Source organism: Gossypium arboreum, chromosome 7 (genome assembly GCF_025698485.1).
Source record: "Gossypium arboreum isolate Shixiya-1 chromosome 7, ASM2569848v2, whole genome shotgun sequence".
Classification (NCBI taxonomy): Eukaryota; Viridiplantae; Streptophyta; class Magnoliopsida; order Malvales; family Malvaceae; genus Gossypium; species Gossypium arboreum.
The window spans coordinates 80,596,675-80,617,250 of NC_069076.1; the positions used below are offsets into that span (position 1 = coordinate 80,596,675).

Consider the following 20,576-nt stretch of genomic DNA (forward strand, 5'->3'; position numbering starts at 1 on the left):
ATTTGAAAATAATGACAATTAAGAGTGGTAGACATTGGCTGCAAGTAGCAAGGAGGAGAACATGGGCATGAAATGGTAGGTTGAATATCAACATCTAAAAGCGTTTTGTTTCAGTGAAGGTAAGATAAATTGGGGCATAAGTTTTGAGGAAAATGAGAGACTGTGGTTCATGCTCTGGTGTCCACTGTCCTGTTTCTCATGCTTCGCGTTGCTGTCGGTTAAAGCATGTGGAGGGGTCCAAATCAGACGGAGATGTGCATGTGTTTCGCCACATGCTGCTGGGCCTCTCCCATCCTCCTTTCCTTTTGCTGTAAATTGAATAGATTAAGGACCAGTTTAATATTATTTTTCAGAAGCACTTTTAACTTAAAAAGTTTTTTTCTTTTTTCCGAAAAATAATGATAAATTGACGCTAATTGTATGTAGGAGTTAACTTCGTTTTTAACTAAAGTTTTAATGTCAAATGTATTGAGAATGGAAATTTTTAGTGTTGGGAGATGTTTTCTTTTTCCTACTTCCATTCTAACATAATTATTGAATATTAAAACTTTCAAAAAAATTAGAAAGATAAAAATTGAAGGGTAGTAAATTAGAATGATATAAAATATATATATTCCATAGGTATGCTTAGAAGGAAATTTTGAAATTTTAACAAAAAAATTCTTTTTATTTATTACTTGGTAGAGTGAAAAATAAGAGGTAGTATATAGAATTTTTAAAAATTTGAAGAATTTCAATTACTAGAGAATCCTTTCTCATTTCTCTCTTCTAATTTAGAATGATTAATTTTATGCATTATAATGAAAAATGATAACTTCTTACTTTATTTCTATTTTTTCACTCTCTTCTAATGTTTTTTACTTTTTCATTTAATCCCTATTTTGTTTCTTGATTCCATCGACTATGTTACCCTTTCAAATTACAGGTGTCTTTAATGGTTGCAAACCCATAGAGATAAGATCCAATCTCATATTAGCAAATATACAAGTGTTTAAGTCCGACTCATCATAAAATATGAGAAAATATTTGAACTCGATCTAACTGATTTATACACTATTTAAGCTATTGATTTTGTTAATGTCACAAATCAATCAAATATTAATTTTGTTGAAAAATCATTAAAAAAATCATTCTGTTTAAAACTCAAAATAAATTCATAAATGATAACTAAGGATTTTGAACCTAAGGCACCACCATTAGTTTTAGAATCTAGTAGGATCGCCAATTGGACCAATTGAACTAGAAATTGGTCGAGGTATGACCTAAAGAGAGGCAAAAAACCCTATTGACCTACGAATTTGTTAAACTAGGCTAAAAAACAAATGGTTGAATATGATTTTATATTTTTTTAATAATTTATTTGATTTGAACTAGCCAATCCGAGAATTGATAGTTAGAATGGTTTAACCATCGACTCGATTCCAAAAACATTGACCAACATCCTAAAACCTCGACTTCATCATTTCAATTAAAATCTCATTTAATTTTAATATATATTTTATGAATATATATTTTACATAATATTTTTCCACGTACACTAGAGGTGAACTATAACCTAGTATATATAATATAATTAAGGTATAATATAAGTTTTACTCTAAACTTAATAAATTCAATCTATTTTAATTCTTAAACTTGACTATTAAATTCATACATTCATTGTATAGGATCATAAGCTCAAACTTTGTATTATTATTATTACCTAACAAAACTGCCATTAAACCAATTTTTTTTTTTTTAATTTGGAGGGTGGAAACTGTGTGATCCAATGAAATGAATTTAGTGGAAAAAGGCAAGTAACAAGTAGCAAGTATGCATGGTACCATCCTATAAATACCCTCACCTTCCCTACTTTTCTAATCATCAATCTCTCTTCTTCTTCTTTTAACTGTTTTTTTTTCTTTCCCCATTCTCATAGCTTTCATCATCTTCAAATGGCTAAATCACTTGTCATTGTTATGTTATGTTTTCTCTTAGTAATTGTTTTACTTGGAGAAATCCAGGTATGCTACTATTACTCACCTCTTTTTTCATTTTAATCCTCTTACTATGTGGGAAATTGGCACACAATCTGTTTGACATATATAAATTAAACTTATTATAATTTCATAATTTAGTCTTAAATAAGCACTTCACTTTTGTTTTAATAATATATATATATATATATATATATATGGTATAATAATTTTCTTATTAGTACTAACAGAAGTAAACACCCATAAAATTTATGCAATAGACAAATATATGCCAAAATTGTACTTTCATTTTGAGCTATGGTTCGATTTTTTGGCATCTCTATTTTTGTTTAGGCATCAAGCCCTTCTCAAAAACAAAGACAAGGCAACCATGGAAATGGAATGGTACTGAAAACTTATCAAACCTCAAACTCTTCTTTTGTCTTTAACCTTTTGTATTAATTGGTTCTGCAATGTAAAATGCAGTATGGTGCCACCCAAGGGAGCCTTCGTCCTCAAGGTGAGTTAAAAACAGTTCTAATTATCTAATTTGGTATAAGTTTCAAAGGAGTTGTAAATGTTATGATATAAAATCAAATTTATCGAATATCATTAAATTTCTCCGCGACTAAAATCCAAACAAGATAGATAATTTCCAACAACGGATCTTTCTTACATACTTGCACATGGTTTTGGACCCTTTCTCACCCATACACAATAATATATCTTCGTCTATAAAACAACGCAGAGTGTGGTCCAAGATGCACACAGAGATGCTCAGCTACAGCATACAAGAAACCATGCATGTTCTTCTGCCAAAAGTGTTGTGCCAAGTGCTTGTGTGTGCCTCCAGGCACTTACGGCAACAAACAATCTTGCCCTTGCTACAATAATTGGAAGACCAAGAGAGGAGGCCCCAAATGCCCTTAGATCCCTAACTATATCTATGTTGTTCTCTAGTTAAAGTGCTTAATTATCCAATTATAGGCCATCGATCTTCTTCTTTTTTCCCTAAATTAATGATGGTAAATTGTACTAGTATTTCCTTTTAAAGGAAGTATGTGCTTTGCATTTAAAATTTGGTTTTTGGGTAAGGTATCTAAAAGATGGGAAGTGTCTTTTTTGTAACGCAACTAATATGAAAATGAATTAGTAAAATACATTTCTCTATTCATTTTTCAGTCATATCATTTCATTTATGAGAAATTTGGGTTATTTTATGGGTTTGTGTTTGATATATTTTATTGTATAAATATATGTAATTAAAGACAATTTATTAGATACTTTCAAATTTTTTTAAAAATTGGGTAATTTACACAGACAGTTATTTTAGTTACCAATGTTTTTCTATTTTTACCAACTCCACTATAATTTTTTTATTTAATCATTAATGTCTCTTAAATTTGGGTTTTTTTAGTATTCTTGTACTTAATTACTTTAAAAATTCATTGAAATAATTTTTAGCATTAAATATTCAGTAATTTCACTAATGATTTAATCATCTAAACAAAAGTGGAGTTAAATTATGCATCTATGTAAGAGCTACAATCCCTCTTGTAAGAGCTCCTCTATAACAATTAAATTTTAAAAATAAATTTTTTATTTTGTAATTTTGTAATTTTATATAGTTTTATAAAATTTTAGATTTTTATCAAAAATAGTTTTTAATAATTTTATTTTTATAATTAAAATTAAATTGATAGAATGTGCAAATATTAAAGGTTAAATTTATTAAATTTTTAGAATTAAAACCAAATTGAAAGAATGTGTAAATAACTAAAGGCTAATTTTATTATTGTGTCAATAAAAAATACCACATCAGCCTTCCTTTAACAATTTAACAACAAAGTGATCAACAAATCATTTTGAAGACGTTAGTAACTAAATAAAAAAATTATAGTTGAGCAGTTAAAAATAAAATACTATCATATTTGAGTGATTATTTTATTGTTTAGCCCCAAAAGTATAAAAATAAAGGTCCCAACATCGAATTTATGGTTAAACCACTTGTTAGTACCTCAAAGTCTTAAGGTTCAAATTTTATTGTTGTCATCTTCTTCCACAATCTGTGACTTGTACAATTTTTGAAATGCTTTTGACTAACAAATGATTGTTGATTCGTGCTACAAAGAAAATTAATTATGTTGAAAGACCTGTTCTTATCTTTTGATCAAATTTTGAAGGGAAATGGAGTATTTTTAAATTCTTTGAAGCTAAAGCAATATTTTGCACTATTAAAGGGATGTAATCTATGGATAAAAATAAGTTTAAATTTGAAAGAAGATTTGTATTTATTTGAAGATTCGTCAGATCGAAATCTATAAATAAATTTAATTGTCACACATATTAGATTTACTTTTAGGAGTGCTTTCAATTAAATACTTTTTGCACTCTTGTATTAGTTATTTTATTGGAGAGCTATTTTGTTTTGTAAATAAGAAATTTGGGTGAGTGATTATAATAATTGAATTTAGTATTGGAGGTAAAGTTAGATTAGACTTAAGTGCATAAGTGTTCCAGAATAATTGTTGAACAAAATTATTTATTAAACCAGTCCTCTATGCTAACAAAAATCGCGTGCACTTTCTTTACAAAATGGTTTGATATATTTTCTTGTTGCAATATCCCGAAAAACTGATAACTTTTTAAAAAATATTTAATTACAATTTGATTTAGTTTATTTATAGTATTAAATTGGGTTGAAAATTTTTTGGTTATATCATATACAAGTCTTTTTGGGTCCAAAGCTTTTTCATTCAGGTCTTTTTAGGTTAGGGGTTTTATACATAAATACACTTTTAGAGGCATTTATTGAAGTTTAATTTTAAAAATTTTTAAAGTGTTTATATATATTTGAATTTTTGATAGAATTTCTATACAATTTTCAAATTATTGAATGATGATATCATTCTGACATTATTATTTTATTTTTCACAATTTTAGAATGTCACTGTCTCAACTTACAAAATAAAAACTAGAAGAAAAAAAAGGCATAAATACTAGAGAAGAGATTAGGGAAAGTTAATCAGTTTAAATTGAAAAATCTGATCCCATCAATTTTCAGTGATTTTTTCGATTGTGGATTTGATTTTGTTAGCTAAGTCAATCGGTTTTTGGGTTTTTACTTATCAAACCGATTTGACTGAAAATACCAACTTAATATTTTTCTAAAATTATATTAATATGTGTTTAATAAATTTATTTTATTAAAACCCAGTAACAAAACTAAGGATAGTACAATTAGGAATACCCTAACTAAATGTCTAACCAATTAACTAAAAGCCCAATTCAAAATAAAAATCAATTAAAAACATAACCCACATATCCTATACAAAAACTCTCCTTCCATATTTTCTTCTGAGATAAAATAAGGCTGTGTTTGTTTACCAATAAAATATTTTCTGAAAAATAATTTTTAAAAATAATTTATTTTTCTGAAAATAATTTACTTTTCTGAAAATAATGAATCTGTGTAAAATATTTTCTATTGTTTGGTAAATTTCCGAAAATATTTTCCAGAAAAACTGTTTTAAATTAAACAAATATATATTTAAGAATTTATTATATTTTCATGGTTTAATTGAGTTTATTATATATATATATATATATATTAATAAATTTATATTTTAAATTGTTTTTACATATCTTGCAATGATTTATTTATATAAATAAATCAAATTAAATATATAATAATACTCAATTATTAAACTAAAATATTAACCGTCATAATTTAAAAATAATCAAAGTCAAATAAATTATTTGTAATTGTTATTTACAAATGTTATTTACAATTCCTAGATGTGATTACACATTTGTATCATGTTCCAATAAACCAAATTGACTTGCTTCTCAATGCTTGCTTCACCAAAAATCACAAACAATTCTTGAAAACTTTACATGAATTTTTTCTACAGGTAATTTCAGACTACATATCATACACCGACAATCGCTCTTCTATAGAAACACGGCAGATTGGGCACCTTTTACACTTCTCACAGCATGTACTGAGATGCAAATTAGTCAAATAAAAAAGAATGCATGATTCCACATCCTTTGATAATAAATGTAATATTATGCATGGTCATAAGACAAAGGTTACAATTTTGTAAGTAATTACCATAAACATACATACATGAGAAGTTATGATGCCTTAGCTGTAGATTTAGGAGATATATCAATGCATTTATCATTACTGATAGAGCACGTGATAGCTAGAATGAATGAACTTTAGCAGTATTTATGGGGATGGATAGATTTGAATACCTGCAGAGGCCATGATGCCTACATGGGAGGAGGACTATGTTGATTTGTTCTTCGAAGCAAACTCTATAGAGAATCTTTTCCTGACAGATTCATTAAATTAACAAGTAAGCAATACCATAGATAACGGTTCAACAGTTATAATAACTAGGTTAGAAATTATGTTTTCTCCTGAAATATACATTTTTGAAGTCTTTCAAACTCCTGCTGGCTAAACTCGGTGATTTCGGTCTGCTCACAGGCTACAGCTTGTAATCTCCAAGTCTGTATTTAAAGGAAATGAAGATTTTATCAATACAACACCATTAGATGGTAAACAAGATTTCACATATTATATAGCCATCAAGTTAGACAAAAACAATTGCAAAAATAAAGCAGAATTCAATTAAATTTCATTCAAAAATTAAAAAAAAACATACTTAAACTAAAGCATAAACGTATACTTTTACGATTTGAAGGTAACAAGTACTGGGTGTACCTCTTCAACCAGATCTGATTTAGGCATTTTCTTCATAGAATCAGGTGAGAAAGTGTTATATCTAAACGTTAAAAGGATGAAAGATAACATCAGCATAGAGACAAAAGGAGAAAAAAACCTGTTACAATCTCTCATCTTTGTAATACTCAAGAAGCCCCATAGCATGCAATAGAAGCAACTGGTACTTATGATGAGAACAAACAAGCATTGTTGATAAATTCAGCATAACAATAATAACTTATTATGCAGACTCCATTTTTTAGTTTCCAATGCTTTTTTAAACATTCTTTGCGTCCAAGAATTGAAAGCAAAAATTATACTTTTCTAGAATGTAACTCACAAGATGTAGAAATACTTTAAACAACAATACTCGAATAAAGAAGACTATAATTTGAAACAAAATAAAGGGCATCATAACCGAAACAAGCACATGATTAACTTCATCCACAAAAATATCCAGTAATTAAAATCTTGCTTTTATCCCTAGATCATGTGGATTAAGAATAGCTGTATAAACCTCAAAGTTTGCCGGAGACCCAGACAATGGTTGAACATTAATGCCCCACTTCTTTTCATCCAAATGAAATGCTGCCAAGGCCCTTTTCTGGCAAAGTATTTCAAGTTCATCAATGTACTCATTGCCACCATTGTACTTGCAATAAACAAAAAGATAATTGGTTGCTAAATCATAACCAAAAATAGAATTAAATTTCTTTTCACTTTGGTCAATTATACATAGTATATACCTTTTACCAGGTAGTCCTTTGGAATACTTGTTTGTGAGGCATGACCCGACTGCCTCTATCATAGCACAGGATGTAAACCACCAATCTGCCCCAAAATAACAGAAGCTTCTTAGTTTACAAATTATAGAACTATAAATATTCGTTATCAACATCCACGAGATAGTCAAGCATTGAACATTGCTTCTCACAGAAATGCAAAGTCTTAAGCAACTAGAAATTCTAATTTCAAAACACTGCAATTAGTAAAAGACCTAAACTGAAATTTCTTCATCCAAATTTGTATCAGGTAGTACTATCCACAACAAAAAGGTTTTTCTCAAATCTATAACCTATAATAACAACCACACAAATACTGAAACAAAAGGAATGCAGCTTCAATTCCGAATCAAATTCACAACAAATTAAAACAACAAAAAGAATCAAAGAAGAATTAAAACAGATTAAGTGAGCCTTTCGAATTGAAACAAATCTAAACAAGTTAAAAAGAACAAGAAAAGAAGAAGATTAAAACGAGTTAAGATTATCACCTTGGCTGTCTCAGAACGATTCAAATCAAAATTCTAGGGCTTAATTTTCAGTGAAATGGAAAAGATGGATGTAGATGGGGAGGGTGACTCCAAATATATATGCCGATTGGTGGTGCAGTAACCATTTTGACAACGAAAGGCGAAGATGAGGAAAATCAAAGATTAACGCCAGCGTCTAGTGTTGAGAATCATTATTGGCTGACGGCAAGCAGAAGATTGGGGTGTCAAGGATGGGGGAAGAGGAAGGGAAAGGGAATATCAGGTGTTCAGAGTTCTTGGCTTCTTTTTCTGAAAATATCTTAACGAAATAAAAAGGGTAAGACATTTTCCCAAATTAAAGGTCTCATCTCCCGTGTTTTGTAATTCATTTTACGTTAGAAAATTCTTTTCAGCCAAACAAACACTGGAAAAGGCTAAAAAGCTTTTCCGGAAAATGATTTCATGGCAAACAAACGGAGGCTAAGTCTCAAAGTAACAAATTAGAATAGTAAAAATAAAAATATATACAGACACATTATGTTTTTCGTCAAAGAATAAATATAACCCAATAAGCAACTGCTTGGCCCAGCCTAAATTTGAAAAAAAATTATTGCTATTTTTTACTGTTTTGTATTTTTTTATTGTTTTGCTATCATTTCTTTATTATATTGTTATTATTTTATTATTAGTGTAGCGACGTAAAATTTAGCTTGGTCACTAATTGTGGTGATTTAGTGCAAACTTAAAAATTAAAGTTTGATTTTGAAATAAAGAGGGAGTCGCCACCGATCTTTTTTAGGTGTGATCGGACACCTAATAAATCATCTTTTGAAAAGAAAATTTATTCTCGAACAAAACGAAGGCTAAATTTAGGTCTACATAAAAACCAAGGTAAAGTAAGGTTCGGGAGTCGGTTACGCGCGAGGAAGGTATTAGCACCCTCGCAACACCCAAAATTGGTATCTTGTAAAACACGTGTTGTCTTGATTTTTCAAAAATACGAGTTCAATGTAACATTTAGTCGTGATCCGGTTGCAAATGAGGATTTTTAGTTTTTTCAGTTTTTTAAGAGGGTGTTCCGTCTTTAACACGAGCCGACAAATTTCATCCAACATAGCGATGGAATCTATGGCTTAATGTTTAATCGGTACATTGCCTTATTTATTAAAATTAATTAGAAGACAAGAGTAAGATTTTCGAACTAATGCAAAGCAAATTGATAAAAATAAATAAATGATAAAACTAGAAACATATTGAAGCAAATATAAGTGTGACAAACATACTAAAAACAATAAAGATATACATAATATTAAGCGTAATACTAAAATTAAACATGAAATGGAAACAACGAATACATAAATATGATAATGATATTAAGAATATGTACGTAGAACATATATATGTAAATAATAATAGTATTAGAAATATGCTATATAATATTCAAATATGTACATGATACGTATAAAATACAACATTTAGAAGGTATATATATACACATAATATATGAAAATACGTATACAATACAATGTTAAAACACTTATATAATATATACATACATAATTATAATGTTGAAAGAAAACATAATAATATTAATAACAATACTAATATAAAGATATACCTATATATATATTAAAGATATATACATGTATAATAAAATACATGAATAATATGATATAAAAAAACATATCGTAATACATATAATAAAATAATAATACATATAATGCACATAGTATAAGAATATAAGAGTATTAAAAACATTTACATAATAGTATAAAAATACATACATAATGCAAAGTTAAAAATAATATATGAAATATATATACATAATATCTATTAAAAGAATATACACGTAATATATATATACGCATGTATTAAAAATAATAATGATATTAAAAATAATTATCAACAATGTTACATAAAATATATATATATATGAATGTTAAAATATTTATTGAAACTAAAACTAATACTAATAGTAGTAAAAATAATAATATAATATAATATAAAAATAGGTAATTAATAACACTATGATATGAATACGTATATATGCATATAAAAATGCATGCCCAAAATTCAATAATAATAATGGTACTAGAAATAATAACGAAACACACATAAATAAATAAAATATAATAATAATATTAAAATAAAGTAAATAAAAGATACTATATATAGATATATATACAATAATATAAAAAATGTGATATATAAAAAAATGTACATAAAGTCGGATAAAATATATAACTATGACACTAAAGTATATACATGATATATATGAAAACATAATATAGCATTAGAAATACATATTAGAAATGTCTCTACTTAATATGAGATTAAAAATATACATAAATAATAATAATAAGTAATGAATAAATATAATGAAAATAATAAATATAAAAGTAAAAAGGAGAAAATATAATATATAAACAAAAAACTAGGTATAATAATGATATAAAGAAAATAAAACAATAATATGTTAAAAATAAATTATAATAATGTACAATAGTAAAAAGCATGTCTATACGTATATAATAAGATATATATTAATAATAATAATAAGGATAATATAAAATATATACATGAAATAATATAAAAATATATAACTAGTAATATAAAAATAAGAAATATATACATGATATTTACATAAACATATACGATATATATACATTAGAAATGATAAAATCAAAAAAAAAAATTGAAAATTCTTATGTTTCAATCAGATCATGATTAAATCTTACATTGAACTCGTATTTTTGAAAATCAAGACAACACGTGTTTATAAGATACCAATTTTGGGCGTCGCGAGGGTGCTAATACCTTCCTCGCGCGTAATCGACTCCCGAACCCTAATTCTTCTCTGACTTTTAACGTAGACCTAAACTCGGCCTTCTTTTTGTTTTAAAAAAGGAATCTAATAGGTGTCCGATCACATCTAAGAAAAAGGATAGGTGGCGGCTCCCTTTTTGTTAGAAAAATCGAACCTCGGTTTTTTTAAGTTTCCAATAAATCACCACAATTAGCGACCAAGCCAAGCCAAAATTTTTACGTTGCTACAGTTAGTATTTAAATATTATACAAATTTTATTTTAAAATTAATTTTGCTATTATTTTAGATATATTTGTTTATTAAATTGCATATATTTTAATGTTATTTTAGCGTAATTTTATTTTAGGATTTGAAATTAGACTTATGTTGCATCCACTATTCAATACAAAAACACTCTCCTTGTTCCCAATTGGTTTCAGTTATCTTCTATTTTAATGGAAGCACAAAGCTTGTTTGGCTTTGCTCAAACTCAATAACCCTATCTTTTAATATTTATAATAATAAATATAAATTTTTTTTATAATATCTTTAAACTTTGAGCCACTCTTAAGTCAAATCGATTTAAAGTCAATTTGGTTAGATCGGCTTTTCAAATATAAATCGGTTCGATCAATTAAAATATATTTTGGTTGATTAAATTAAAAATCAATCAGCAAAATCGAATGTTAGATGTCTAACTGAAATGAATATTTAAGCATTTTAACAAACTCTTTAGGCCGGAGTGCAATTCTTTTTTGGTACAAAGCAAGAATAATTAAGGCCATGATAAGGTAATAAAGGCTTTTGAGGCGCATAATTCCTACTTTGTTAAGCTATCACCCACTTGTTGGATGTTGTTGGATGGTGACAAGTTGGAGGAGATGTTCGACATCCTTAAGTGTTGGTTAGAGTTTCCATCCAAGAATAATATTGGTCTATTTTTTGTCATTGCCAAGAAGCCTATAAGAGATCTTAGAGAAAAGAGGATTGAGCGCAAGATAATATTCTAGCTTAGAGTTTGCTTGCAAATTTGAAATTTTTGATGGATAAGATTTAGGAGGATCTGGAGTCCTGAGCAATTGCAATTCCACCAGTCATATTGTTCTAGAGATCATGGACAACGCTTAAAGAGAGTGTCCAATCCGAACAAGGATCTCCAGTGATAAGAGAAGCTCTGGTCCTATGCAGAGGAGCCTGGGTTGGATCGAGGGGGAAAGCACCAAGGTCCAACTTGTGGAGGTCACAAATTCTAATGAGTGCACTCACAAGACTGGGATCAGCTATTCTGAAAATGATTTCGATCCTTGAGAGGGAGTCATTGAGGAGAACATCATGAGAAACCGTGGAAATACATTGGTGAATAAATTAATCCTTCTTTGGTCCAAGCTCATTTCCTATTGACAACAATAAGGAAATTTGATGTTGAACCTGACAATATCAATTTTGAAAGCGACAAAAGAGCCTTTTCCATTTGTCTTTCTTTTGATGGTGTATAAGATTTCGCTTGTAAAAATAATGTTATCAAAGATGAGGCAACATTGAACAAAGGCATTTTGGAATTCAGAGACAAGCAATGGCATAACTTTTTCGAGGCGATTAACAAGGATTTTTAAGATAATTTTGTAAGTAAAATTAAACCTGCTAATGGACTTAAAATCAATTGGACTGGTTTGAGAGTTTCCCTAGTAGATTAGGGTTGTAACGGTTTTGTTGAGTCATCTGAACAAGATACCGAAGTTGAGAAATAAAAAAGACAAGAGAAAATGATGTCATTGCCCACAATATCCCAATATTTCTAATACAACAAACTAGGTTTACCATCCATATCTAGAGCCTTAACTCCCAATCTCGAAAACATCCTTAATTTCCTTAGCCCAAAAAATTAAATTTATTTTTTTAAAATATTTTTTATTTTTATATATTTTTAAAATTTATATATTATTTTTTAATAATGATTTTTATTTTAAATTTATTATTATATAATTTTTGAAAATTTTATATATTTCTTTGATTTTTTTAGAATTAAGATCACATTGAGAACATTTGTAAATTTTAAAGGTTAACTTTTAAAATTATGACTAAATCAATATAATATGTAAAAGTTAGGGGCTAAACTTATTATTATACCGATTCTTTTAACTACCACATCAACTTACTACTTGTGATTTTAATAGGATTAACTAAAATGACTGAATTATGCAACGTAAATGCTTAAATTACAAAAAAAAATTATTTTGAGTGCTTAAAATAATTTTTTTATAATTGAATAATTATCCCTTTAATTTACTCAAATAATAATCAAGTTTGAAAACTAAATCAGTATTTAAAAAAAAAAATTTCACTTTATTGGTTGCATATTTTGAATCAAATATCGGATACTGAAAATTTTCCAAATAAGAAATAGAAAACATAGGAATTATTGTTTGAAAAATGGAGAGTGAACATTCTTTGAATAGAAATTCTTCATGTGCAGCTAATACTTGCGGTGAACGGCCATGCCATTCATACAACCACCACCCTATCTTAACAGCTAATGCTTGCTTTTTCAGCTATTGCTGCACATGCCACGTATAATCACACCAAACTAACTTTAAACTACAAAATTCATCCTTAAATTTTGAAATTAAAATATATATATATATATATCAACCATTTAATTTCACTTAATATTTATCAATTGTGTTTTAGTTCGATTGAGACAATTATAGATTGAGAATTATGATGAAATAAATCTGTGATGGGATAAATCTGATTAATCAACGAACAAGTAAACTAATAAAGAAACTTGAAAATATAGAACACAAATATTTTACATGGAAAAACCCTCTCCAAAGAGGATAAAAAAACCACAAGTAAAGATAATTTCATTAAAACAGCAAAAACAAAGAGTACAAATATAGAGATAAAACTAAACCTTGAAACTTGAAATAAGAATTCCCAAAACATAAGCACAAAATTCTTTGAAAGCTTATAAAAAGTTAACACCTAAATGTGTAATGGGTTATTTTTCTAGGGCGAAAATGACTTATTTATAGGCTAAATTTGTAGGTCAAATAATATTAAAATAATCTACACTAATCAAAATTTAAATGGAAAACTAATATTAAAATAACTTACACTAATTAGAGTTTAAGTGGGAAACTGAAAATAGAATTTAATTAGGAGAAGAAAAATCGAAAAATACAAGACATAACTCCACAACTCCACATTGACTCGTATTTCCATGATGTCTTCTTTACCAAAGCCCACCGCTGGCTTATTTTAAACTATGCAGGATATTAACCAAGTCAAAGTTGTTCTTTGTAGCTGGAAGTCTTCTAGTCTTCGACTTGTGCATTGTCAAATCAAAACTGACTCAGGTCTAATAAAAAATTACACCTAAAAGAGAAACCTTCTTATACGAAACGGTCATACTTTTTTTACTCCTATGCCCAAGTTGTCTACGCTTCAAACGAGTCGACTTTGACTCTTTAATAGACGAGGGACATCCTGTTTTATCAGTCACTATTGATCCTTCCAAAACATGAAAACTATCAATCTTTTTACCTTTCATCAAAACTAAAGCCCCACGGGATACCTTAATGTCGCTTGACTTGATGTTAATTCTATAACCTTTCGAATCCAAATTTCCCAAGGAGATAAGATTTTTCTTTAAGTTAGGCATATGCTTGACATCTGACAGTGTCCTAATTCTCCCATCGTGCATCCTGATCTGAACAGTACCAATAACGATTACCTTACTAGGTGAACCATTCCCTATACGCATAACTCCACCTTCAATTGAATTGTATGTGGAGAACCAATCCCTGTTAGGACGCATGTGTGGAAAGACACCTCTAATCCAGGATCCACTCAGATGTAAGCTACCAATAAGAAATCATCACTCTTGTCATTGGTCAAATTAGCATCAACTAAATCTTCCTTATTGCTCTCAGCAACCCCTTTATTTCACAATTTGTAACAATCTACCTTGACACAACCTAACATCTTACAATAGTGACATCTCTTGTATCGCTTCCTTGATGCTACCAAAATAAAGGCTTGCCTATCTGACTTGCTATCCAAACCAAACACATTGTCAAAAGTTTGTCTTTACTCAACGTATGACCCTTCACATCCTCGAATGAGAGATTATCTTTATCATAAATCAAGGTCTTCCTGAAAGACTTATATGAAGGGCATAAAGAGCACAATAATAGCATAGTCTAATCTTCATTGTCAATCCGAACCTCAACGTTCTTTAAATTATTCAAAAGAGTAATAAATTGACTAATGTAATCTCTAAGGTGCTCACCTTCGTTCATGCGGAACGTGTACAACCATTGTTTCAGCACTAATCGGCTAGCCAGAGACTTAGTCGTGTAGAGGGTTTCTAATATTTTCCATAAAGTGAATGTCATTTTCTCCATCAAAACCTCTTGCAGCACATTATCTGTTAGACATAATTGACTCGTGGATAGAGCCTTTTTATCTAACCTATCACATTCTGATTTATCCATGCCTACAGGTTCTTCTTTATAAAGACCTTCTCAAGATCACCATGAATTAGAATTGTCGTCATCTGAACTTGCCACAGATTGAAATTTGTGATGCCATCGAACTTATCAATTATAAGAATTAAAATTTATTTAATAGTAAAATGATATTTTATGATAACTAATATCTTATATAGATAAATTAATAACTAATGCCTAAATAAATCTTAATTTGAAGTTACACATATTACATATACTAGCTTATTAGCCTAGGCAGCATACGATTAGTTGTCTTTATTAATTATAACATAATAAAATTATACGTTTTCATAAATAATATAAAATAACATAGCGTATATAACTCATTGATTGATTGAATCAATTAAATATTTTTAGAAAAATATTCATAATATTCTCATTCATTTCAAGCTCTTAAACAATTTTTGTTTTCATTAATTTTAAGATGCTCATTGGAGAATGTCTTGTACATTGATCACTCTCTTATCAATTTATTCTTCAAATCTTTAGTGCATTATTCCTTTCCGTTATCTTAATGTTAGAAATTAGAGAAAAGTTATGTTAAAACAAATGGTAAATTAGAGAATAAATGGTGCAGATATAAAGTAGTTAAAAATAATAATAAAAATAAGGTTAAAAAGCTTAAATGCCAATAATTTGATTTATAATTCTTTTTGTTGTGTTTTATAAGCTTTCAAACATGCATAAAAGGGAAGGAAGAATGGTGGATTTTATTATCTTAATGGATTTTCTACATTAACATTAAAAAGTATATTTGTTTTCTTTAATTATGTATGCCATTAGTTTACTGTTTTAAAAAATGAATTTTGACTGCTTTTAAATCCAATGGTAGCAAATAAGATTTGATATGAAACGAATTGTTGATGTTATAATTACTGTAATAATACGTCATTACTAAGGGTAAGAAAATAATATTTAAAATTTATTTCTAAAATTAAAATCTACTTTAAATATAACTTTAAAAAAAAAAAGGGTGTATTGTGGTGTATTAAAATTGGAAGGATAAATGAAGTTAAGCATGATTTAAATAAAATATTCATATTTTATTATTAAATATTATTATTAAAAGAGTAATATAAATATTTTTCAATAAATATATACGAATATTGTTTAAATATAAAATTATTATTGCTGAGTATGACTACTATTTCAGTTAAATTTAAGAAATAATCTTTCAATTAAACTCTGTCTTTTTGTTTCAATTAAACTCTCATTAGTCGATATTATTTTATTATTATTTGACCCTATAAATTTAGTCTATAAATAAGTTTTTTATAACCATTTAGACAATTTTATTATTATTATTACTAATAATATTTATATTAATATTTTAAATATTTTTAAAAATTAAAATTAAAAGTTTATTATAAATAATATTAGAAGTGATTCATGTTAATTTTATATAAAAATCAAGTTATTCATACTGGGTTATTTTTTCAGAAAACGAAAATTAATTTATTAAGAAGTGATTTATTTTTGGTTGATGAAAATATTTTACATGAAATAAATATAAAAAAATATTATTCATACGTTAATTTTTATGAAACAAACCCCCCATGTAATTCCAAAATTAAAATGAAAAAAATGGCTAATGCGGTATAAGAGGGAGGGAGGGAGAGGCGACAATAACAAGAAACAAAGTCTAAAGCACGATAATATATACAGAGGTATTTTGGTGATAATCTCCAAGTTGGGTGGTATACTCACCTTGAAATCGACTCTTTTCTCCATAATACCCCTACGGCCCCGAAACTGGTTTTCTACACTCTTTTAGATCGGAAAACCATCAACCGGAGTTATTTATTTACAAATATAATTAGAATAGACATATTTTAAGCAACACCAAGTTTAATTAATATATAATTATATCACTAAATTTAATCACTAGTTAAAGTATTAATCATATAAATATTTAAATTTGTGTAAATTTAACACAAAAACTAAAAAACAAATCTTACTTTTATTTTATTTTTTATATATAACTTATGTATTAGTACACAAAAATTTCATCCCACAAAATTTGAAATGGACTCATCGAAATTTTTGAAAATAATTATTTTATATAAAAATAAACAAATCTCTCTCAAAACCCAAAAATTTTTAATTTTTAATTTTGTTTAAACGCTCATCACTTTTTTTCAAATTTTCTTTATTTTCTTACTCTCTAGAATTGTCTCTCAATTTGGTAATAAATCTTCTTTTCTTTTTATGCTTTATTGATTAGTCTCTAGAAAATTAGGATTGTGGCTTTTCTTATGATAGATTAAGATTTTTATATAAGATTTATTTTTTTATTGAATAATTTTGGGACTATTGATATTGTATGAGATTCCTAACATCGCGATTGAATAATAATTTTTAGAGGTTGACTAATACAAATCCTTGAAGAAATTAGGATTGATAAGAAATTGTTGTTGCTAGTGTAATTACTATAAATCTTGTGTCTGAAAATTTGATATATTGCATTCTTATGACATCAAAAAACACTTAAGTGATGTTTATTTTTTTAAAAGAAAATTACTAGTGGTATGTTGGCTTCATGGAAACCTTTATGTTTTTAAGGCTTAGGTATATTTGTTTTAAATGTTTAACAAGAATGAAAAAATATTTTAAAACAAAATCTACTAGCGAAATAGAAGAAGAATAACAAGAAAAAAATATCATGCATTAGTTTATATGACTTTTATAAATAACTATTTACAAAATTGACCCCAAAAACCAAGTTTCTTAGCTCTGCCTCTGGTTGTCAGCGTAGAAGGACGTGAGTTCAAACGCGTTCAAGTTCGTTTTATCCTTCTATTTACAAGTTGAGGAGGGGTTATGGATAGATCCAGGGGCGAAGCCAAAAAATTACTTTAGAGAGGTTAGAAATGAATAATAAATTTTTGAGAGATCAAAATATAATTTTATCATTATACTAACTTATGATTTAATAAAATTTAAAAGACCTCTATAGGAAATTTACCATGGGGGGCAAGACCACTGCTTGCCCCTGTCTGCTTGCCCTTGTCTTTACCTCTTAGTAATTCCAGACCTTGTAAAAAAATTAGATTATGACACAATGATGTATATGAAAAAATTATGTAACAAATTTATAAAAAATTTATATGAAAAATAAATGTTATTAATTGAAACAATAAAATTGAGATAATGAAAATTATGATATCGTTTTTTATACAAATCTAATAATTCCAATCATGTATATGTATTTGTATAGATAAAATAAAAAAGTGATAAATACTATTAAAATAAAATATTTATTATTTTGTAAAAAAATGATTTTAATAATTTTATAATTCAATGTAACTGATTTAATTGAGAAAAAGAAATTTTAGAAGTGTAACCGAAAATGGAAAAGAAGAAATGACTAACCCCACTGGTCCACTCCTTTATGGACAGTTGGATATATGTGAAAAGCATTGAAGAGGAAATTACCAAAGCTATCCTCTAAAATCTCAATATAAATGATAGATACACCAAAGCAAATAGATAGGCAAGGGCAGTAAAAAAAGAGTAGGAAGGAAATGGCGTGGTGGTTGAGGTTGGCAGTGTTGATGATGGTTGGAAGCCATTGGGCATGGGGGCAGTGCGAGACGAGCATCCCAAAGCTCATATCCCAATGCGGGCAATACGTAGAAGGATCAGGGCCGGAAACGACTCCATCCAAGGCTTGCTGTGATGTGATAACAAGTCTGGATATTCCATGCATGTGCAAGTACGTGACACCAGATGTTGAGAAGCTTGTGAACATGGAAAAAGTTGTGTTTGTTGCTAAATCCTGTGGATTGACACTTCAACCTGGAATGAAATGCGGAAGTACCTACTTTACATACCTTTTAACATCCTTCCATATTCTTCTTCTTCTTCTTTTCATTTCATATATTTGTGATTATTTCATTTTTAACCAAGTTGTTGTTTCAGGCTTCGTTGTTCCGCCATCTGTTTGAGGAGAAGAGCTGCTGAGATGATGATGATGATTTCACAATCTGAGAATCTGAGAGATGTCAACTTTATGTATTAAATAATAATTAATAAGATTTATCGTTATTTTCCATATCTAATTATGCCCTACTACTCTTCTTTTAACACTTTCTCATCTTGCATTTTTCCCACTCAAATCTTTGGCTTCATCCCTGAAATGACAATATAAGAAAAACCACATTTACTGACACATAAAAAGCCGTCACTATAACCATAAAAGTTGTTGGTAAAGTGAGGGTAAAAAGAACACCATGGGTCACTCTCCCCCTCTAAAAAAAATAGATTACATCAAAGGCTAAATTGATCTTGATCTTGTGATGTCACTTTATGATTATTCCGTTATTCATATTAGTTTTTAGTAATATAAATGAATAAAATTTTTAATAGGAATAATCAATTTGCTCTTTAATTTAACATACAATATATAATTTTTTCATAAATTAAAAACAAAAAGTGAGAGAAATAAGTTAAATTAGATCTAGTTGTATTTTCTTAAATTATTATAATCTTCGAAGGAATTACAATATTTTTCATAACTTTTTTATGAAATATTACTCGATTTGTAAGTACTTATTTTTATTTATACTATAATGAAATCTCTAATAAATTTTGTTCGCATAAGTATTCGGATGTCCTTGTATTATTAGGGAGTGAACAAATTGACCACTCTAGAAAAAGAGCAATTTAATAAAAAGTTAATCAATCAATTTAATCTTTTATACTATTTTAAAGTAAAGTGAACAAACAAGTTTAATTTTTTATACTATTTTAAAGTAGCGAATAAGGATAATTGAATACGATGTTCATGACTGGTGAAGGATAATTGAATACGATGTTCATGATTGGTTGAATTTTAAAAAGAAAATATAAAATATTTAAAAATGTAAAAATTATAAAAATCCAAAAGTCATAAAATATAATAATAAATTAAAATTTTCATAAAATCTTAAAATTTATATAAAAATTAAAAGGAACCTTATAACAAGCTCTAAAGTTTCAGAAAAATTCAAGAGTAAAAAACATTTATAGAAAATCCAATTATTTTCAGAATTATAAAATTCAAAAAATATATAAAATATTCTTTGAATTTTCTAAAATTTTCTAAAATTAACTATAAAAATAAAAATATATTATAAAAAACTTTGAAATTTCGAAAATACTTAAAAGAAAAGATATTTTTAAAAATATATGTCAATTTTTTTCTGATTGGAGCGGGAAAATTCCATAAAAAACAATTTATGACATTTCTGTTAAAATTATTAAAATCTATAAGTGATTAAAAGATTTACAAAAAAAAAATCTTTTACGGAATTTTTGTATTTTTTAAAAT

General features: G+C 27.5%; 3 protein-coding genes across 7 annotated transcripts; 2 read left to right on the forward strand and 1 right to left on the reverse strand.

Moving 5' to 3' along the window:
- Positions 1-1,834: 1,834 nt before the first annotated feature.
- On the forward strand, positions 1,835-3,113 carry LOC108472102 (protein GAST1-like). The gene is made up of 4 exons (XM_017773624.2): positions 1,835-2,003; positions 2,310-2,360; positions 2,442-2,475; positions 2,704-3,113. The coding sequence occupies exons 1-4, from the start codon at positions 1,935-1,937 to the stop codon at positions 2,883-2,885; spliced, it is 336 nt and encodes a 111-aa protein (XP_017629113.1). The 5' UTR covers positions 1,835-1,934; the 3' UTR covers positions 2,886-3,113.
- Positions 3,114-5,684: 2,571 nt separating this feature from the next.
- Positions 5,685-8,469, reverse strand: LOC108483953 (uncharacterized). 5 transcript variants are annotated; one of them, XR_008285893.1, is made up of 7 exons: positions 7,967-8,452; positions 7,447-7,524; positions 7,211-7,297; positions 6,694-6,754; positions 6,398-6,479; positions 6,219-6,298; positions 5,685-5,959 (listed from the first exon to the last, which is right to left on the reverse strand). XR_008285893.1 is itself a non-coding variant. In XM_017787519.2 (7 exons), coding segments are annotated over exons 2-6 (342 nt in total). In that variant the 5' UTR covers positions 7,502-7,524; positions 7,967-8,469; the 3' UTR covers positions 5,685-5,959; positions 6,219-6,296. The 5 variants fall into 5 exon arrangements, 1 of the variants encoding a protein (XP_017643008.1); XR_001871162.2 differs by having other exon boundaries at positions 7,440-7,524; XM_017787519.2 differs by having other exon boundaries at positions 7,211-7,345; positions 7,440-7,524; positions 7,967-8,469.
- A 10,254-nt stretch (positions 8,470-18,723) lies between these two features.
- Positions 18,724-19,326, forward strand: LOC108483119 (uncharacterized). The gene is made up of 2 exons (XM_017786343.1): positions 18,724-19,081; positions 19,187-19,326. The coding sequence occupies exons 1-2, from the start codon at positions 18,790-18,792 to the stop codon at positions 19,210-19,212; spliced, it is 318 nt and encodes a 105-aa protein (XP_017641832.1). The 5' UTR covers positions 18,724-18,789; the 3' UTR covers positions 19,213-19,326.
- Positions 19,327-20,576: the final 1,250 nt, after the last annotated feature.

Excerpts from the sequence above, each read along its gene's own strand:
- LOC108472102 (XM_017773624.2), top strand. The coding sequence starts at position 1,935 with ATGGCTAAATCACTTGTCATTGTTATGTTATGTTTTCTCTTAGTAATT. Across the intron at positions 2,004-2,309 it reads TTTTACTTGGAGAAATCCAG|GCATCAAGCCCTTCTCAAAA; the intron begins GTATGCTACTAT and ends ATTTTTGTTTAG. Across the intron at positions 2,361-2,441 it reads GCAACCATGGAAATGGAATG|TATGGTGCCACCCAAGGGAG; the intron begins GTACTGAAAACT and ends TGTAAAATGCAG.
- LOC108483953 (XM_017787519.2), bottom strand. The coding sequence starts at position 7,501 with ATGATAGAGGCAGTCGGGTCATGCCTCACAAACAAGTATTCCAAAGGA. Across the intron at positions 7,346-7,439 it reads AAAGGACTACCTGGTAAAAG|TACAATGGTGGCAATGAGTA; the intron begins GTATATACTATG and ends GTTTATTGCAAG. Across the intron at positions 6,755-7,210 it reads GGTCTCCGGCAAACTTTGAG|ATATAACACTTTCTCACCTG; the intron begins GTTTATACAGCT and ends TTTAACGTTTAG.
- LOC108483119 (XM_017786343.1), top strand. The coding sequence starts at position 18,790 with ATGGCGTGGTGGTTGAGGTTGGCAGTGTTGATGATGGTTGGAAGCCAT. Across the intron at positions 19,082-19,186 it reads ACCTGGAATGAAATGCGGAA|GCTTCGTTGTTCCGCCATCT; the intron begins GTACCTACTTTA and ends TTGTTGTTTCAG.